Source organism: Elephas maximus, chromosome 1, assembly GCF_024166365.1.
Source record: "Elephas maximus indicus isolate mEleMax1 chromosome 1, mEleMax1 primary haplotype, whole genome shotgun sequence".
In the NCBI taxonomy this organism is placed as follows: domain Eukaryota; kingdom Metazoa; phylum Chordata; class Mammalia; order Proboscidea; family Elephantidae; genus Elephas; species Elephas maximus.
Window position 1 is genome coordinate 234,385,402 of NC_064819.1, and position 19,353 is coordinate 234,404,754.

At 42.1% G+C, this 19,353-nt stretch overlaps 1 protein-coding gene across 5 annotated transcripts in view; it reads right to left on the minus strand.

Annotated features, from left to right (window-relative positions):
* The window catches only part of PRKN (parkin RBR E3 ubiquitin protein ligase), a 1,645,966-nt gene that overhangs the window by 1,126,481 nt on the left and 500,132 nt on the right, over positions 1-19,353 (minus strand). For all 5 annotated transcript variants that reach the window (XR_007512454.1, XR_007512451.1, XM_049852588.1 and 2 more), the window contains exon 3: positions 2,450-2,690. Coding sequence is in view for 3 of the 5 variants with exons in the window: in XM_049852588.1 (XP_049708545.1) it covers positions 2,450-2,690 (241 nt within the window). In the remaining 2 variants the exon portion in view is untranslated. The remainder of the gene's footprint in view (positions 1-2,449; positions 2,691-19,353) is intronic.

A 19,353-nucleotide genomic window follows, 5' to 3' on the forward strand; every position in this document is an offset into this window, starting at 1 on the left:
TCTTAGCTTTCGGCAAGCAAGGCTGTGTCATCTGCATATGGCACGGTGTTAGTGAGTCAGAGCTGACACAGCCCAGGCCAACGAAATCACAACCTCCGGGGGCGGGGTAGCAATCTGAGAAGTTTCAGAACCACCAGTTTAAGGAATACTTAGACGAGTCATTTCAGTTCTTGATTTCGTTATGTGAATCATAATTAGCACGTCCTAGCTTCTACGTAAGGATCCCTGGTGGTGCAATTATTAAGCGCTCGGCTGCCAACTGAAAGGTTGGTGGTTTGAACCCACCAGTTGCTGTATGGGAGCAAGATGTGGCAATCTTTATAAAGAGTACAGCCTTGGAAATCCTAAGGGACAGTTCTACTCTGTTGTATAGGGTTGCTATGAGTTGGAATAGACTCGACACAAATAAGGGTGGGGGGGTGGCTTCTAGGTACAAATAGGATAACTGGTTATTAACGGAAACATGACATCACCATTCACGTTGACTAGGTATCTTCCTCCATTTACAAATACCTGAAAGGGCATCCTCAGGTTTCAGAAGTCCCCATTGGTTTCAGCTGCCACGTACAGTTATAATTCAACTGGTCCCACTTGAGAACCCTCCCTGGTTTAGCCTACACATAAATTCTTCCTTAATTCTAACACAATAAAAGCACTCAAAAAAAATCAGCCTAGGTCCAATAAGTTAATTTTTCATTCGAGACCACATAGGTATTGGAGGGCTTAGATTTTTCCCTCTTCTTTCTTTCTTTTTTTCTTTCCTTCTCTCTCTCCCTCCCTCCCTCCCTTCCTTCCTCTTTTTCTTTATTTCTCTCTTTCTCCCTTCTTTTTTTTTTCACTCTTACGGAGTCCAGACACAAGGAAAATTTCCTTATTATTTTCCTGTGACATTGAGTAGATGCTCAAATCCACCCTTTCTTCTTCACTGAGGGACATTTTTCAAACACCCACACTTAGTGCGCGGCTCTCAGCTTCCAAGGCTCCCTCCTGTGGGTCTTATTTTTACCCCCACACAAGAATACAACAGAGTCTCCGAGGTGCTAAGGATTCATGAAGCACACCTAACCTCCCCTTCACAAGTCCCCAAGCCCACCAGAGCATCAGCTCATGTACTCAATATTCTAGACTTTAGTTCTTTCTTCATTTCTGATCCCTGGAAATTTTCCTTTCTTTTTTTTTTCCCCTAGTTCAGCTATGATTTTAAAAATCATTAAATTGTGTCTTATGATTTCAGCAGAAGGCATGTTATGCTTTTTTACAGTTTCCTCTCATTTTCACTCTCAGAGCCTTACTAGCCAGGACCACCTATACCTTGACTTCTTGTATTTGAGAGAGGAAGAAGCTTGACTTTGTAAAAACCATTGTTATTATTTTGTGTTTTCTGTCACACACAGTGAAAGTTACTCCTAGATATCCTGTCTTTCACTATGTGGATTGCAGAACTGGTGACTAAGGGAAAAATTAATATTGTCAAACAAAGAGACGGCCACCCTCTCCAAAGGGAAAGTGTCTTGAAATGCATTGGAGCATATCAAAAAGAATCCCTTCACGTGAAGGATATTACTGGCATCACAACACATCCCCTTAGAGCAGGAGGATGACTGAAATGACCCCTAAAGTTCCCTTTTCATTTTCAAAAATGTCTTTACATTGTCAGAAACAGAATCAATGAACATACATTTTAAGAAATAAGAAAAAGAAGGCAAAATGAGAAAACCCAAACCCAATGCTGTCAATTACAACTCATAGTGACTCTACAGGCCAGAGTAGAACTGCCCCATAGAATTTCCAAGGAGTGGCTGGTGGATTCGAACTGCCCACCTTTTGGTAAGCAGCCAAGCTCTTAACCACTGCACCACCAGGGCCCCAAAACAAGAGAGGGACATGTATTTCCCTTAATCATATATTCTGACCCTTGCACAACCCCTCACATGTTCCCATCAACTCCTCCTCAGAAAAACAAACAGACTGGCCATGGTCCTGACACCTTCTCCATTGCATATGTTTATTCTTAAATATGAAACCCTGATTCACAGAACTTTAAGTGCACTCACCTCACATTTTATGTGCAAGCACTTTTTTTCAATGGAAATCCTCTTCTAGTGATTTACAGACTCAAATCCAAAACTTATTGTAACTAAATATGGATATAAACCAAAACCCAACCTGTTGTCTTCGAGTTGACTCTGACTCATGGCTATCCCATGTGTGCCGGAGTAGAAATGGTGCTCTATAGGGTTTTCAATGGCCGAATTTCATAAGCAGATCCGGGCCTTTCTTCCAAGGTGCCTCTGGGTGAGCTCAAACTTCCAACCTTTCAGTTAGCAGCCAAGCTCTTAACTGTTTACACCACCCAGGGTCTCCAAATATGAGGTCATTCTCCATGAAGTCTTGACTAAACCAACAAAAGAAACGCTTTGATAGCCTTAGGTAGAGTAGCCACAATTACCTGAACTCCCAGCTGGTGGGGGGTCACTCTCCCTGTCATTATTCAGGATAACAGCCAGGCCCACAGAGTCTGCAGGGAGGATGGAGCTGCTGAGGTCCACACGAGTCAAGCTTGCAGGCTCTCTCCCAGCACCCCCCACAGTGTTTCTGGGGAGGGCCCCTCCGGCTGCACTGGTTTCTAGAGTTTTTCTCTGGGGTCTCTGTACAATGTGAACGATGCTCTGCTGATCCAGGTCACACTTCTGTGGGGGCAAGATAAAAACACAGGAAACCACAAGAATTAAACGCCAAACAAAGTTGAAATAAGTTCTAGAGAGTGCAAAGTATACTACGCTGTTTATGCACAATTTCCCCATGCAGTAATGGAACTTAAAGGAAAGTGACATGTGCAAATTGACCTCACTAGGCACACCTGTTCCAGCAATAAGGTCACAGCCCCTACACTTGGTGCATGCTAGACAAGCCATATCGATTGGGGGCCACAAACTGAAATTTGGGAATAGGTGGAACGCAACAACAGAAAACTAAAGACATGAACTCCAGTAGGAAAAAAAAAAGGTGCCACACAGTAGACATAAACACAGTTAAAAATTATACCCTTTTAAAACTGATTTCCTTCAGAAGTGGTATTCCCTCAGAGTTATCAAATTAAAATACTGGCATCATTTCATTTCATCAAAGAATAGAAAGTTAGTTACTAACAATTCTAAGGTATTTCTCTATAAAACCAAAAAACTTGTTGCCATCTGAGTGAATTCCAACTCATAGCAACCCTATAGGACAGAGTAGAATAGTCCTATAGGGTTTCCAAGGAGTGGCTAATGGATTCGAACTGCCAACCTTTTGGTTAGCAGCCAAATGCTTAACCACTGTACCACCAGGGCTGCATTTCCCTACAGAGCTTAAAATAAATGTCCAAATGGTAGAATTCACGTGCACCCCTCTGCCGGCACACCAACAGGGGAAGCATGGGAATAACATATTAATCCCCAGATTCATTTGCTTTTTCATCTGATTTCACATTTAAAATCAGTAAACATTTACCAAAACGTTCTGCATCCATATATTGATGTGCACGAGTAGGGGATACTTTAAAATTTAACCGAATTAAAGTAGATGTGAGATTAATTGGTAGGACAAAAGCTAGGCTGTTAAGTCCTTGGTTTCAGAATATTCTGTGAGAGGATCTGTTACTGACCTGCATGTTGTCTGATAAAGACCTTGCTCTCTCAGTAAGCCCCTGGATCTCTGTGCCTCAGACTATCCCTTGCTATTCTCACCCATTTTAAGAAGGTTCACAGAACACTCAATGAAGATACAACACTAATAACAATAACAAACCCTTCTGTCCACACTGCTTGGTCCTCAATCTCTCCCATACCCAGCACTGGCAAACTCCTTCACAGAATGGTATCCAGTCGCTTCCCAGCCACCCACGGCCCCACATGCTCTCTTGACGGCAGCCCCCTGTACCATACTGAACTGTTCTCAGGAAGGTCACCAGGATCCCCTTCATTCTCAAATCCCATAGCCTCCCTTCCCAGTTCCCACGTCCCCAGACTTCAGTCACATTCGACACTTGCTCCCTCTGATCCAGGTCTTGCAGCTCTGAATCTCTTCCTGGGACTGTTCTTACTCAGCATCTTTTACTTGTTCACCATTTTCTGTCCCCTTGTTCTCCCTGGGGAAACCCTGGTGGCGTAGTGGTTAAGTGCTATGGCTACTAACCAAGAGGTCGGCAGTTCGAATCCTCCAGGCACTCCTTGGAAACTCTATCGGGCAGTTCTACTCTGCCCTATAGGGTCACTACGAGTCAGAATTAACTCGATGGCAGTGGGTTTGGGTTTTTTGGTTTTTCTCTCCCTGGATGGTGCAAACTGTTAAGTGCTCGATTATTAACTGAAAGGTTGGCAGTTTGAACCCACCCAGAGAGGCATCTCAGAAGAAAGGGCTGGCAATCTGCTTCTGAAAGGCCACAGCCACGAAAACCCTATGAAGCACAGTTCTACCCTGCAACATATAGGGTTGTCATGAGTCAAAACTGACTCATTGGTAACTGGTTTTTCACTGTTTTAGTTCTCCCCTATCTGCCCTCCCTATTTCTGTCAAAGCACTGCTATCCCCCACAACTTCCCGGCTTCAAGCTCTTCCCTCCCACCTGAAAATCTGATTCTCCTCCTGTGTTTTCTAACTGGCTTATATGGAAGCTCTGCCTTGGGCTCCTTGTCCCTGCTCTGTTACATCCTACAATGTGCCAATTCTATCTCAGAAATACCTTTCACATCCCAGGTTCCTTTATAATACAGCTGTGACCTCCCCCTTCTACACCTTCATTATGACAACATCCCTCTACCTCTGGTCCCTTCCCACTCCACTGCATTACACACAAGATATTGGGGTGTGTGCTGCATATGGAAAGCGTCTCCCTCTGATCTGTTAAACAGAACCGGACATCTTACTATCTTCTTCATGTGTTTATACTCTTCTCTTTTCTAGGTCAGCTGTCATATGATTTTTATCTTTGCTACCTCTCTTTACAGCATATGTGGTAGATTAAAACCAAAAATAAAAATAACCCACTGCCACTGAATCAATTCTGACTCAGAGTGACTCTATAGAACAGAGTAGAACTGTCCCACAGGGTTTCCAAGACTGTAATCACTATGGAAGCAGACAGCTACATCTTTCTCTTACAGAGCAGCTGGTGGGTTCTACCTGTCAACCTATTGGTTAGCAGCTAAGCACTGAACTGTTGTGCCACCAGGGTCCCTTGTGGTTTATTACTACAAATACATATCCACCCCCACCTTCCTTTCCCCCACCCGTGATGTTGGGCTGAGACCAGTAACTGGTTTTGGCCAGTGTGATGAGATCAGGGCCTGAAAATGGCTTTGCACCACTGTCATTGCCATCAAGAGCTTCCCCTGGCAGTTCCTGAATCTTCAGCCTGGGCACTGACACTGTACAACTGGTGGCCACCTGAGTCACATCCAATTTGACGACCAAGTCCAGCCGCACCCATAACTTGAAACAGAGCCTTCCAGGACTCCAAACTGGGTCAGTAGGCCTGAATATTATGAGAAAAGGATGCTTATTGAATATTGCACTGGGATTATGTCATTGTTTGTTAAACAGCAATAGCTGATGATACTCTATTTTCCATTCTGATTGAACCAATAAATATTCTATCACTATTTATCTTAGCTTTGGTATTCAGTAATCATCCTTCAGCAGAGGATGAAACTTTGGCCAGTACTCTAGCAATGGTACATAGTAGACTTTACCATGAACTGCCACAGGAACAAACAAGTCTGTCCTGGAAGAAATACAGCCAGAGTGCTCATTAGAAACAACCATGGAGAGACTTTGTCTCATGTACTTTGGACATGTTATCAGGAGGGACTAGTCCCTGGAGAAGGACATCATGTCTGGTAATGTAGAGGGTCAGCAAAAAAGAGGAAGACCTTCAAGGAGGTGGAGTGACACAGTGGCTCCAACAATGGGCCCCAAGCATGACAATGATTGTGAGGCTGCTGCAGGACCAGGCAGTGTTTCATTCTGTTGTACACAGGGTTGCTATGAGTCAGAACTGACTCAAGGACACCAAACAACAACAACAGATTTTACCCTAAGTTATTTCAAATAAACAGTCATCAATTCTGAGTGCACTTAGAGGAGGGCTCATATGTGAAGACATGAACTTTGTAACAAGGAAAAACAGTTGAGAATTACTATCCTGACATATCTTGAGGTTTTTGTCCATATTGCTTTTTTTTTTTTTTCCAAGGAGGCTCAAGAATCTAATCAGAAAACCTCCTCCACACAGTTCGGGACTTATGTACTTCATGGGATCCTCACAGATAAAAGTTAACTCCTTACTCTCTCATCTGAACCCTAATGATCTTTGCCTGCCGTGTTCTTCTTATTGGACTGCTGAGGGTTTGGACTCTCTGTGTGTGTGTGTCTTATCTTTAAATTTAATTGATAAATTCTTACGATCAGTAAGTAGTGATACTCATCTTTATATTCACCAGAATGCCTCACATAGCGCAGTGAACCTAGTAGATAAATAAAATATGTCTATGAATATGAATAAAATACAAAATCCTCGATAACTTCAACTTTGCTCTTCTTGGATCAACAATCAATGCCCATAGGAATAACAGTCAAGAAATCAAATGACATAGTGCACTGGGAAAATCTGCTGCAAAAGACCTTATTAAAGCTCTAGAAAGCAAAAATGTCACTTTGATGACTCTGGTTGGTGTGACCCAAGTCATGGTCTTTTCCATTGCCTCCTACACATGTAAAAGCCGGACAATGAAAAAGGAAGACAGAAGAACTGATGCATTTGAATTGTGGTGTTGGCAAAGAACATACTGCGGACTTTCAGAAGAGGGAAGAAATAGGTCTTAGAAGAAATACAACCAGCATGCTCCTTAGAAGTGAGGATGGAGAAACTTTACTTCACTTACTTTGGACACATCATCAAGAAAGATCAATCACTCAACCCATCTGGAGCAAAGGAGAGTGAAGAAGACCAGAGACACATGGAAAATAAGAGCCCAAGAGACAGAAAGGGCCACATAAGCCAGAGACTCCATCAGCCTGAGACTGGAAGAACTAGATGGTGCCTGGCTACCACCAATGACTGCCCTGACAGGGAACACAACAGAGAATCCCTGATGGAGCAGGAGAAAAGTGGGATGCAGGTGTCAAATTCTAGTAAAAAGACTAGACTTAATGGTCTGACTGAGACTGGAGGGACCCCAGAGGTCAAGGCCCCTGGACTCTCTGTTGGCTCCAAACTAAAACTATTCCCAAAGCCAACTCTTCAGACAAAGATTAGACTGGACTATAAGACATAAAATGATGCTGATGAGGAGTGTGCTTCTTAGCTCAAGTTAGACACAAAAGACTATGTGGGCAGCTCCTGTCTGGAAGCAAGATGAGAAGGCAGAGGGGGGCAGGAGCTGGTTGACTAGACACGGGAAATACAAGGTGGAGAAAGGAGTGTGCTGTCACATTGTAGGGACAGCAACTAGGGTCACAGATCAATGTATGGTTTTGTACGAGAAACTGATTTGAATTGTAAACTTTCACTTAAAGCACTACCAAAAAAAAAAAAAGGGGGGGGAGGAAAGACCAATCACTAGAAAAGGACATCGTGTTTGGTAAAGCAAAGGATCATAGAAAATAAGGAAAACCAACCTTCAATCAGATGGATTAACACAATAGCCACAACAATGGACTCAACCATAGTAACCATCGTGAGGCTGGCACAGGGCGGGCAACGTTTTGTTCTGTGATACACAGGTAATCATGAGTCAGAGCTGACCCAAGTGCAACTGACAACAACAACGATGAACTGAAAAAGTGAATGACTGTAGGGAAGAAAGTGTGAATGAACAAATATGGACACTCATAAGCTCAATACCCAATAGCAATAAGGTCTGTGGGGAACGAGGAAAACGTTCAAGAAAGAACATGGAACGTAAAGTCAAATAAAAACTCAACCCCATGTAATTTATTAACTATATGATATTTGATAAAATACTTTTTCTCCCTAAACTTCAGTTTGTTCATCTGTCATTGGCAATAATATCATCAACTTTGAAGACTGCTCTGAAGATTTATAGAAATGTAAAGAGTACAGACCCCGATCCATACAAATAACTCAGTACCAAGTCATCTGTATCCTCATCAACGCTTATGGGTTTTGAAAAGTAAAGGAGATGGTTCCCTGATCTTGTACACCAGTCAAGCCTCAGAATCCTATTTATCTGCTCCATTTACAAAACCCCAGTTGGAAAATATCCAAAGAAGTTGGAATTAGCAGAAGCTAGAGATGTCACAATTTTTCTGGTAACATTCCAGCCTTCTGTGAACAAAAAGAAAATTCGTCTATGCTCAGATGGCATGGAACACATGAAGAACCTGAGCACATTATCAGGGGCACCTAAAATGTGAAAAATATGGAAGAAATCTGAAAGATGAGTACCCTCTCCTTTGCAAATCCAGATTTTCCTAAGGCCAGGGAAGAGCTGCCAAGGGGGACAGGAGACCCACCCCAGACTTCAGTACTTAAAGAGATATTTATAGAACATATGTCTCTCATCTCCATCCATGCTTCTGAGATCAGTAATTGCCTGATTCTTTGAATCTGTCCAAAAAAAAGTTGTCGGTCTCAGAAGCTGTCCCTTTGCCAGATGGTCTGCTAACACATCACGCTAGTTCAGTTCAAAACTACATTAACAGCACATCCCATGGATAATATATTGAATAGAGTTTAGCTGTCTGGCCACTCCACAGCCCAAAATAGTATTTAGTTCTCATGGTACACAAATAATTCCTTAGCTGTGGGAGGTAGAGATTTTTGCTGGGAAGACAGCAGAGTACTCCTGTATGGTTTTGAGCTCCCTGAGGGCAAAACAATGTCTTATTTAGCTTTGCTATCTCAGTGCCTAAAATATTGCCTAGCAAAGAGAAAACACTGAATAAGTGTTCTGTTTTCTTTTTATAACAACTTATTAATTCAACAAGTAAATCAGTCCCATCAAGTGTTTAGTGTAGACAAAACATACAGCTATTCATCTGTTATGGATTGAATTGTGCCTCCTCCAAAAAAAAAAAATATGAGTTAGAATCCTAACCCTATGCCTGTGGATATAATCCCATCCGGGAATAGGTTTCTTATGCTAATGAGGTCATCTCAGTGTGTGTGTAGGGTGGCCTAAATCTGATCCCTTCTGAGTTATAAGGAGTAGCATCGACACAGAGACAGGCACGAATGAGGAGAGGGGGTGTAGCTGCCACGTGAAGACCACTAAGGAACACCAAGGCCACAGAAACTGGAAGAGGCAAAATTTTTACCCCAGAGGTCACAGAGATAGGAAGAATCTTCCTCTAGATCTGGTGCCCTGAATTTGAACTTCTAGCCTCCTAGGCTGTGAGGAAACAAAATTCTGTTCTTTAAAGCCACCCACTTGTGGTATTTCTATTACAGCAGCACTAGGGGACTAAGACATCACTGGACTGGGCTTGGGCTGAGACTGTCAAACAGAGCTGTGGACTCACTGGGGATTGGCATGTCAGTATCTTGGGCTTTCTCCCTACCCAGCACTTTGATTTGGAGATAACCCTTATTAAGGAAACATCCATGGGAACTGTTTGTTGAATATTGACTGGCTCTGGTCCAGCTGTCGCTGTCCAACAACGGACATTTGAATAAACATGTTTTCTTTTTCCAAAAAGAAATCCGTTGGATAACATACAATTAGGATCAAATGCTTGAGAAAGAGCAGGACAACCCAATTAGAATGCTGGAAATAAGCAAAAGTGGAAAAACCTGTAAACAACAAAGCTCAATGGTTTCTCAAATATTCTTAAAATTTTAAATCTTGGAAAGATAAGTAGTGTTACCTTAACGAGAAAAATTACTAGGGATTGAAATCATGAAATTTTTCTAATAAGGAAAATTACTGGGGAGGGTTAGACAGATAATCTGTAAAATGATTAGTAAGGAGATTCCAGAAGAGTTAATCACGTTTCAACAAAGGGGATCAAGTGGTTTATGACCCATTGCTAACCTAAAGGGTGATGGTTCAAGCCCACCCATCAGCTCCTTGGAAGAAAGGCCTAGTGATCTGCTTCGGTAAATATTACACTCAAGGAACCCCTACGGTGATCACAATAGTGGGTCCCAGATACAGCTGGAGAAAAATGTGAAACAAAATTCTAACTCACACACACAAAACAAATCCGACTTACCGGTCCGACAGAGACGGAGAAACCCTGAAAGTTGGGCCCCCAGACACCCTTTACAGCTCAGTAATAAAGTCACACCTGAGGTTCACCCTTCAGCCAAAGATTACACAGGCCCATAAAACAAACAATAATACATGTAGCTCAACCACGTATATGAGACAAATGGGCACAGCAGCCCAGGGGCAAGGAGGAGAAGGCAGGAGGGGACAAGAAAGCTTGTAAGAGGGAACCCAAGGTCAAGAAAGGAAGAGTGTGGACACATTGCAGGGTTGGCAACCAATGTCCCAAAACAATCTGTGTATTAATTGTTTAATGAGAAACCAAACTGCTCTGTAAACCTTCACCTAAAGCAAAATATTAAAAAAAAAAAAAAAAGCAAAGAGTCCCCTACGGAGCAGTTCTACTCTGTAACACATGGGGTCAGTCACTAAGAGTCAGGGTCGAACTCCATGGCAGCTAACAACTATATTAACAAAGTTCTTTCACACACTATAATGATAATTATTTTAACAATAAAAGTAAAATCACTAACATTTTTTTTAACTCTATCTTCTAGACTCTGTGACAAGTCATTAGATATAGGGAGCTGTTTAATCTCCACAATAGTCCCATGGGATAGAAGGTTCTTTACCATCAAGAAGTGAGTTAGTACAGAAAGCTCGGAGAGCTGTACCCAGCACGGCACTATCTCAGTATCACGCGTTGCTATTAATTTCAATTCCACTCTAGGGATGGTCAAGCTGAGCCACAGGGAAGCAGACGCCTTGCTCAATGTCTCCCAGCACTAAAGTGTAAAGCCAGGACAGGAAAGAGCCATCAGACTCCTCTGTCAACTTTCCCTGAGTCCCCAAGGGGAGTGATCTGCTTCTTACGCTCCAGGATGCGTCTTCGGAGAGGAGGAAGGGTAGTACTGGGATTGGGACAGACAGAGCGGACAAGTCTATCAGCCCTGGGTGAACAGCAGGGTTTGGAAGCTGTAGTACATCTGCCCCAGGTACAAAGGAATGTCTAGAAGGGCCAGAGCCCAGAACGTTAAATCCTAGAGAAGACCCGCACAGGGGCTGGGACAATTTAGGGGTAACCAAACAAAGCTCAGCGGGATCTGACTGAAAAGAAAAACAAGGCACTTGAAGGAACCACAAGAGGAACCTGTAAAAGCCTGGAGAAGTAAAAGGCAGTGGTGTGAGGGGGAACTACCCCAAAGGCCTGGCAGCCCTAAAGGGCTGGGTACCGGCTCCAGCTGCTGTGCACATCAGCTCCCCGCTAGAGCCTAACACCCTGAGACTATAGCCCTCATCACTGTAATTACTCCTTCAGTGTTTTCCTCTTTAACAGACAGCATCCTCTTCAAGAAAAGGTACGGAATCTTTCCAATATCATGTCTACAGCAGTTATGGTAGTGGCTTGTTAATAATGCAAGCACCACCTATGCGGGCTGAATGAACCCATGACTCTGTGAAGCACAGACTGGTAACTGCAGTCCCTAAAACGTGAGGAAGCACTTCAGATGGTTTTAATAACTGGCCAAAGTCAAATAAGGCATGAAATTAGGAAACAGAAGGGCCAGGTCTGCAGCTTGAGTTTTCTTTCAAATATGCCATGTTAGAGTCTCCACCTCTCTGAGTTCATGGTGTAAGTAGATACACCAGACAGAACCTCTTGGCCAGTCTATTCTTGCAAGATACTCACAGTCTCTACTCATTGGTACACTCACTATAGCAATTTATTGGTCTTTAAATTAGGTTATCTTCAATATCTTCAGTAGTATTAACTGTTTTAAGTTTCCTCTAACCAGTAAACAAGGAGCCCTGGTGGCAAAGCGGTTAAAGTGTTTGGCTGCTAACCTCAAAGTCAGCAGTTCAAACCCAGCAGCTACTCCTTGGGAGAAAGGTGTGGCAGTCAGCTTCCATAAAGATTATAGCCTTGGAAACTCTATGGGACAGTTCTACTCCATCCAGTAGGGTTGCTGGGAGTTGGAATCAACTCTGTGGCAGTGGGTTTGGTTTTGGGTTTTATTCAGTAACCAGTTGCCATTAAGTCAATTCTGACTCATGGCCACCTCATGTGTTTCAGAGTAGAACTGTGCTCCCTAGGGTTTCCGTGGTTGTGACCCTTTGGACATAGGTCATTAGGCCTTTCTTTCAAGGTGCCTCTGGGTGGGTTTGAACCACCAACCTTTTGGTTAGTAGCTGAGAGCATTAACCATTTGCACCACTCAGGGACTCCTAGTGCCCTCTCCCCAGTTGCCATGGAGTCAGTTCTGACTCATAGTGACCCTATTCCTATACGTATAGACAGAGTAGAGCTGCCCCACAGAATTTCCAAGTCTGGAATTGGCTCCGCAGCAATGAGTTTGGTTGTTTTGATTCAACCTTTATAGAACCACGGCCGCATCTTTCTCCTGCAGAACAGCTGATGGGCTTGAAGTGCCAACCATTTGGTTCACAGGTGAGTGCTTAACCACTGTACCACCAGGACTCCTTCCTAGTTCTGAGTCTGTTAAACTCTATTTCACCATACCAAATACTTGATAAGATTTCAGAAGAAGAATGTCATGCCCCCATTAGCATACCAAACTTAAAGTCTGAAAATCTGATTTTCTTAAAAAAATTTTTAATAGCACACATTTTCTCTAGAAAACCAATAACCTGAAAAAAAAAAAAAATAACCTGATTAGCCAAGAATTGTAAGATAAAAAGATTTCCTAATTTAATAGCCAATGATGTTATCAGGTATTAATTTTAAAAATAATTTTGACATTAAGCTTTTTTTCTCAGATAATTTTAAAGGAACGCTTTTTATATAACAATTCAGATTTTCTTCTTTTTTACTGTTTGTTTTTGTTGAATAAAATCCAGCATACTTATTACTTGTTGCTTCTTTTGAAAATAACTTACAACAAACAGACGTTTTTGTAAGCCCACCAGTTTTAACTGACACATTTTCTCTGCCAAAGAAAGAATAAATGGACATTATCTAGGAAGTCATTTAAGGGTGTTCTAGAATGTAGTGGTTAGGAAGTGTTTTGTGTGGTCACTCTAACAACGCAATAACAGGTATAAAGCCAACATGAGCTTGGAGATGGTCAGAGGGGTCAAATTACCACAAAGGGGTTTTTCCCAGTGATACTTTTCCCTTCAACTCCAGTTCCCCTCCATGGTTTTCAATGAACCCTGTGTGCCAATTTATATTAATTGGAAGAGAATAAAAACTATTTCTTCAACTTGATCCTTCACTAAAAAAAATGAAAGAAGTGACTTAAAAAAGGTGGATACTTGGTGCCTTATGCTTTTAATTTAATCCACATTTTGTATAACTGGTTTCCATTATAATCAAAGACATTATGCTAAATAGTGATATTGAAAGGCCCCTCTCCTGTTCCCAAAGGCAGAGTAATACAATTACTGTGAAATGTCAATTAGCCCCACACTAATTAGCTACCGGTCTTACCTGGGTCCCGGGGTTCCCTGACTCTTTCCTACCGCTGGTCTTTGGCCATTTCTCTGTTCATTAAGACCCCACCAGAAGGGGCTGAGCAGGGGGAGGGAAAGGAGACAAATCACAATCAACTGATTCCGCTACCTGGTAGCCATGCCAGTAAATGATGTATTTGTAAGAAAAGGCTAGCGCCGTTTGCTCAAGTAGAGTTGGAGATTTCATGTATTCAATGTTCGCCCTTCTCTAAATACAAAGGATAATGGATATGTCCACTAAAACTGAGTTAAAATCATGTCTACATTTAAACTTTGCAGGAAATGTCCCCTAAGTGTCATTCTATCAAATATTATTTTATTATCAGCTATGATAAATATTGTAAACAATAAAAAAAAATCCATATAGATTTTTTCAATAGTATTAAATTTTTTTAAAGCCATTTCATGTACTTTAGAGTATTCCTGGGAGCAGTGTTAACAAATATACTCTTTTTCTCATGTGCATGTATGGCAAAAAGGGATCAATTTTGAATAATAATAATCTACTTTATATCATATATTCTTCCTAAAGATATTTTACCCCTAAGCAATTCAATTATAGGGAAAAATATATATATATGAAGCAAGCAAACCCTCATTATCACCTTCCCATCTCATACGCACCTCCCTCTTACTATGTTCTTCTGTTTCCCCAAAACTCAGTAAGAACATTTATCGTCGCTAATAATAAATGTGAGCTAAAAGAGATTTATTAATGAGGTCAGGGGAGGACACATTGCAGCAATGGGCCCATTCCTGAAAAACTGCCAAAGATAAAAGGAATAAATAGGTAGTCAGACTGGAACTGCATTAATTTGCTTTGTTTTATGTCTTAAAATAACATAAACATAGGAAATGGTGGAATACCTGTAATCAGGGGAAGGCAAGAGTGGTAATTTTCAGCCACTGACCACGTTAACGTAGACCCTTCCTCTTCCCTCCCCTCCTCGCCTCAAAAAAAAAAAAAAAAAAAAAAATCTCAGAAAACAAAACCTTTATCAGGAGGGAAAAAAGAGCCACGGGTATTTGCTCCTGCAGTGGCTCCATAACATAGAGCTGTAAGAAATGTGTACAATCTCTCACTAAAGGGGAGAAAAATAACTTATTCTTAAAAATTCCAGGTTTCTTCCTAAATCAAGCAGATGCCCCACAGACACTGAAGATGATCTAGTCCAGTGCCACCATGCAGAGCCATTCGGTAAACCAGTGGTCTTGCTGTTTCCTAGGAACCCAGGGGTAGTGAGTGTCCTTCCATGGCTCTAGGGCATGGTGAGCAAAGACAATATTGAGCCAAGCACTTTCTTTTTTCTGGGTTGCGAGAAGGAGGATTCTGGCCTTGCCCCATCAAGGCAAAAGCATGGCCTTAGGAAGACTGGACTCAGGGAGTCCACCAATTAGCAGAAAGCTCTAACCGCTCTGTCATTTTCATTTTTTCCAACCAAAGAAGGTACAGCGGGTCGAATGACGTCCCCACAAAATTCATGGCCAAGCAAAACCTCAGAATGTGACCTTATTTGCAAAGAGGGTCTTTGTAGATGAAATCAGTTAGGGAGCTTGGGATGAGATCATCCTGGATTTAGGGTGGGCCCTGAATCCAGTGACTGTTGTCTTTATAAGAGGAGAAGACACAAACATACAAGGAACAAGGCCACGTGAAGACTGAGCCAGAGACTGGAGTCAGACTGCCACAAGCCAAGGAGCTTCAGGAACCACAGAAGAGGCAAGCAACAATCTTCCCCTGGAGCTTTCAGAGAGAACAGGGCCCTGCCGACACCTTGATTTCAGACTTTTATCCTCCGGAACTGTGAGAGAATAAAGATGTGGATTTTAAAACATCTGGTTTGTGGTTCTTTGATCCTGCAGGCTTAGAAAACAAATACAGGAGGGAAAGGTAGAAGGAACAGAATGTGCAAAATCAGGGATGAGAAACATTAGGAGCTACTCTGGGGAGGCAGAAAGGCTGGACTAGGACACTTACAGGCAGGGTAAAATGTACATGTGGGACTTGCCAAGAAGGCCACTAATTTAGCACTCCATCAAGCCGGCATCAACTACATAGTTTTTCAACATTTATCAAGAAGAGGATCTTAGATCTGTGACAGGGAGGAGTGAAGAAAACTGCCGGTAGCAGACCACTTTCCACACCCTCTGGTCTTGGGTTCATTTTGGTCAGGTCACTTGAACCCAGGTTTGTCTGGGATTATGTAGTTTATGCCTGTTGCCCCAGAGTACTGTTAAGAGCTACCTCTTTAACTATTAAGGTGTTCTGACCCAGTTTGAAAGACAAGCCATATGGCCATGCTATTATGGTTGCCCACGGCACATAGTAGGTGCTCAATAAGCATTTTTTAAGAACTTAATAAGAGATCCACAACGGCAGTACTGAAGCTGTGGTGTCTCAGTGGTTAAGTGTTTGTCTGCTAAACAAAAGGTTGGCAGTTCAAATCCACCAGCCCAGCCACTCCTTGGAAACCATATCGGGCAGTTCTAGTCTGTCCTATAAGGTCACTATGAGTCAGAATTGACTCACTGGCAATGGGTTTGGTTTTCTTGGAATGGCAACACTACTTAACAGTTTTTGAATTGTCTACGTGCCTGGCACTGTTTTCATTTCACTCTGCTCAACTACACAGTGAAGCAGATATTATGGCTATCCTTCTTTTATAGATGAAGTAGCTGAAATCCAAAGAAGTCAAGTCACTGTTGAAAGTCACAACAGCTACTAAGTGCCTGAGCTGGAATAATAACTAATATTTGTGCGGCACTTCACCCTTCACGAATGCCTCTCATAAATACCAACACACTTAATCCCATGTAATGCTTTCAACAATGCTTTGTCAAGTAGGTATTATGTTCAGTATTTTAACAAGGTAACTTAGGGCTCTGGAAGACAAAATGGATTTGTCAAGATTACACATGGAGTATCTAAACAGATAGTCTTCTCTCCTGATCAAAATCTGCATAAAAATCACCTGAGGTGTAAACTAGAAGAAGAGATATTTCATATCCCATCCTAGACTTATGGAATCAGAATGTGTAAGACTGGGTCCTGGATATCTGCATTTTGAAGGACCTGCCTGGTGACTCTTAATATGCAAAAAAAGTTAAGAATCTGCTTGGTGAGGGACAGAGCTGGACTTTAGAGCTCTGGCCTCTCACTGACCCTTTCCTTCCTCAGATGAAATCCTCCATCATGGCCACACCCATCATATACTCGGAACCTGCACCCTCCTCAGACCTCTGCTGAAGGCTGACAAGTATTCCAGAGAGCCATGTGAGCACAAGTGCTATGGATTACATTGTGTTCCCCCCAAAATATATGCTGGAATCCAAACCCTTATACCTGGGGTTGAGATCCTGTTTGGAAACAGGACTTTATTTGTTATGTTAATTAGACCACACCCCAGTAGGCTGGTTTCTAAATCTAATCACTCCTGAGTTATAAAAAGAGCAGATGAAACACAGAGATACACACAGGTTGAAGACAGATGCCGTGCGTGGATGGTCAACAAGCCAAGGAACCCCAAGGAACCAAGAAATACCAGACTACCAGCAAGGATGAAATCCGTAGGGCTGAGACCTTGACTGGGACTTTAACCTCCAGAATTAAGATAAAATTTTTATTCTTTAAAGCTACTTGCTGTATTTGTGATACAGCAACACTAGGAGACTAAGACGACACGGAAAAACCTGTAAGAGTTGGGGAAAGACAACAAAAGAGGTCTTAACCCAGGAAGGCTTTCATGACATCAAGAAGCCTGAAAGAGTCCTTTCTATTCTCAGGACCACTCTTTAAGGATTGCCCACTGACACATTAGATCAAATTAGAATCAAAGGCTGGGACGGAGCACCGGTTTACTTGGATGTGGCCAAGGAAAAAGTTTAATCTGTCATGTATACTTTTCAAACGGATTATGAAGACTATAAAAGAAGGCTCGTTGTATAGCCAGATGTTCCCGTCAGACATTTACAAACTACCAGTAACAAATGTGGCATCAGTTATGTGTTTATAGGGCAGATCCCTGGATTAACATACAAATAGTAAGACTTCTGCAAGCCCATAGGCAGATGCTATTTATAAGCCTTGCCTTTGTTGAGTAATTTTGTTAACCTATAAAATGTTTGGAAAAGCACAAAGTGAAGTCAATGACAGAAAACAGTTATGTTTTAAGTCACGTGATGATGTAATGACCCACTTAGCTTTTCCTGTCTTTAAAATCTAGTACACCAGTTCTTCTGAAGTACGTCAAACCCAAAGGGAAAGGGTAAGGGAAACAAATGCACACAAGGACGGTGACTTAGTCCTGCCGCCTGCAGGCAATCCTCTCCATACTAGCAAGAGGAAGAACCTGAAGGAAGGGAATGATTTGGCAAAACTAAGAAAATTATCATAATACGTTGATTTTATTGTATGTTCTTATGGGGGAATTAGCACAGAAACCTGTTAATAAAACACTCTGTAGGACACGCAGGCTTCTGGGATACAAGTCATGGGTTACAAGCAGTACATGCAAGAAGGAAAATATCAAATGGATAAACATCTATAGATCTGAGGGTAATTAAAAAACTCAAAGAACCAAGCCCATTACTGTTGAGTCAATTCCTACTCATAGTCACCCTATGGAGCAGAGCAGAACTGCCCTATAGAGTTTCTAGAACTGTAAATCTTTAGAGGCAGATTGCCAAATCTTTCTCCTGTGGAGTGGGTTGGTGGGTTCGAACTGTCAATCTTTTGTTTAGCGGCAGAGCACTTAACCACAACCACTGTGGCACCAGGGCCCCTTGAGGCTAATCACCCTCCCAAAAATAAACAAAAAAACAAGTGAGCATGTAAACACAAACACACACACACAGGCACACATACTCCATCAAGTCCTAAAAACGTACATGGATATATTCTTTATCCTGAATGTAGGGAAATTATTTAAAACTAAGACAACTTCATGATGCTATAAAATATTAATAAATTTAACTAAATCAAAATGGAAACACTTTTTAAAAATTTTTTATTGTACTTTAAGTGAAAGTTTACAAATTAAGTCAGTCTCTCATATAAAAATTTATATACACCTTGCTATATACTCCTAGATGCTCTCCCCCAATGAGACAGCACACTCCTTCTCTCCACTCTCTATTTTTGTGTCCATTCAGCCAGCTTCTGACCCCCTCTGCCCTCTCATCACCCCTCCAGACAGGAGATGCCCACATAGTCTCTGTGTCTACTTCATCCAAGAAGCTCACTCCTCATCAGTATCATTTTCTATCCTATAGTCCAGTCCAATCCCTGTCTGAACAGTTGGCTTTCGGAATGGTTCCTGTCTTGGGCTAATACAAGATCTGGGGACCATGACCTCCGGGGTCCTTCTAGTTTCAGTCAGACCATTAAGTCTGGTCTTTTTTACAAGAATTTGGGGTCTGTATCACACTGCCCTCCTGCCCCCTCAGGGGTTCTCTGTTGTGTTCCTTGTCAGGGCAGTCATTGGTTATAGCTGGGCACCATCTAGTTCTTCTGGTCTCAGGCTGATGTAGTCTCTGGCTTACGTGGCCCTTTCTGTCTCTTTGGCTCCTAATTACCTTGTGTCTTTGGTGTTCTTCATTCTCCTTTGCTCCAGGTGGGTTGAGATGAATTGATGCATCTTAGATGGCCGCTTGCCAGCATTTAAGA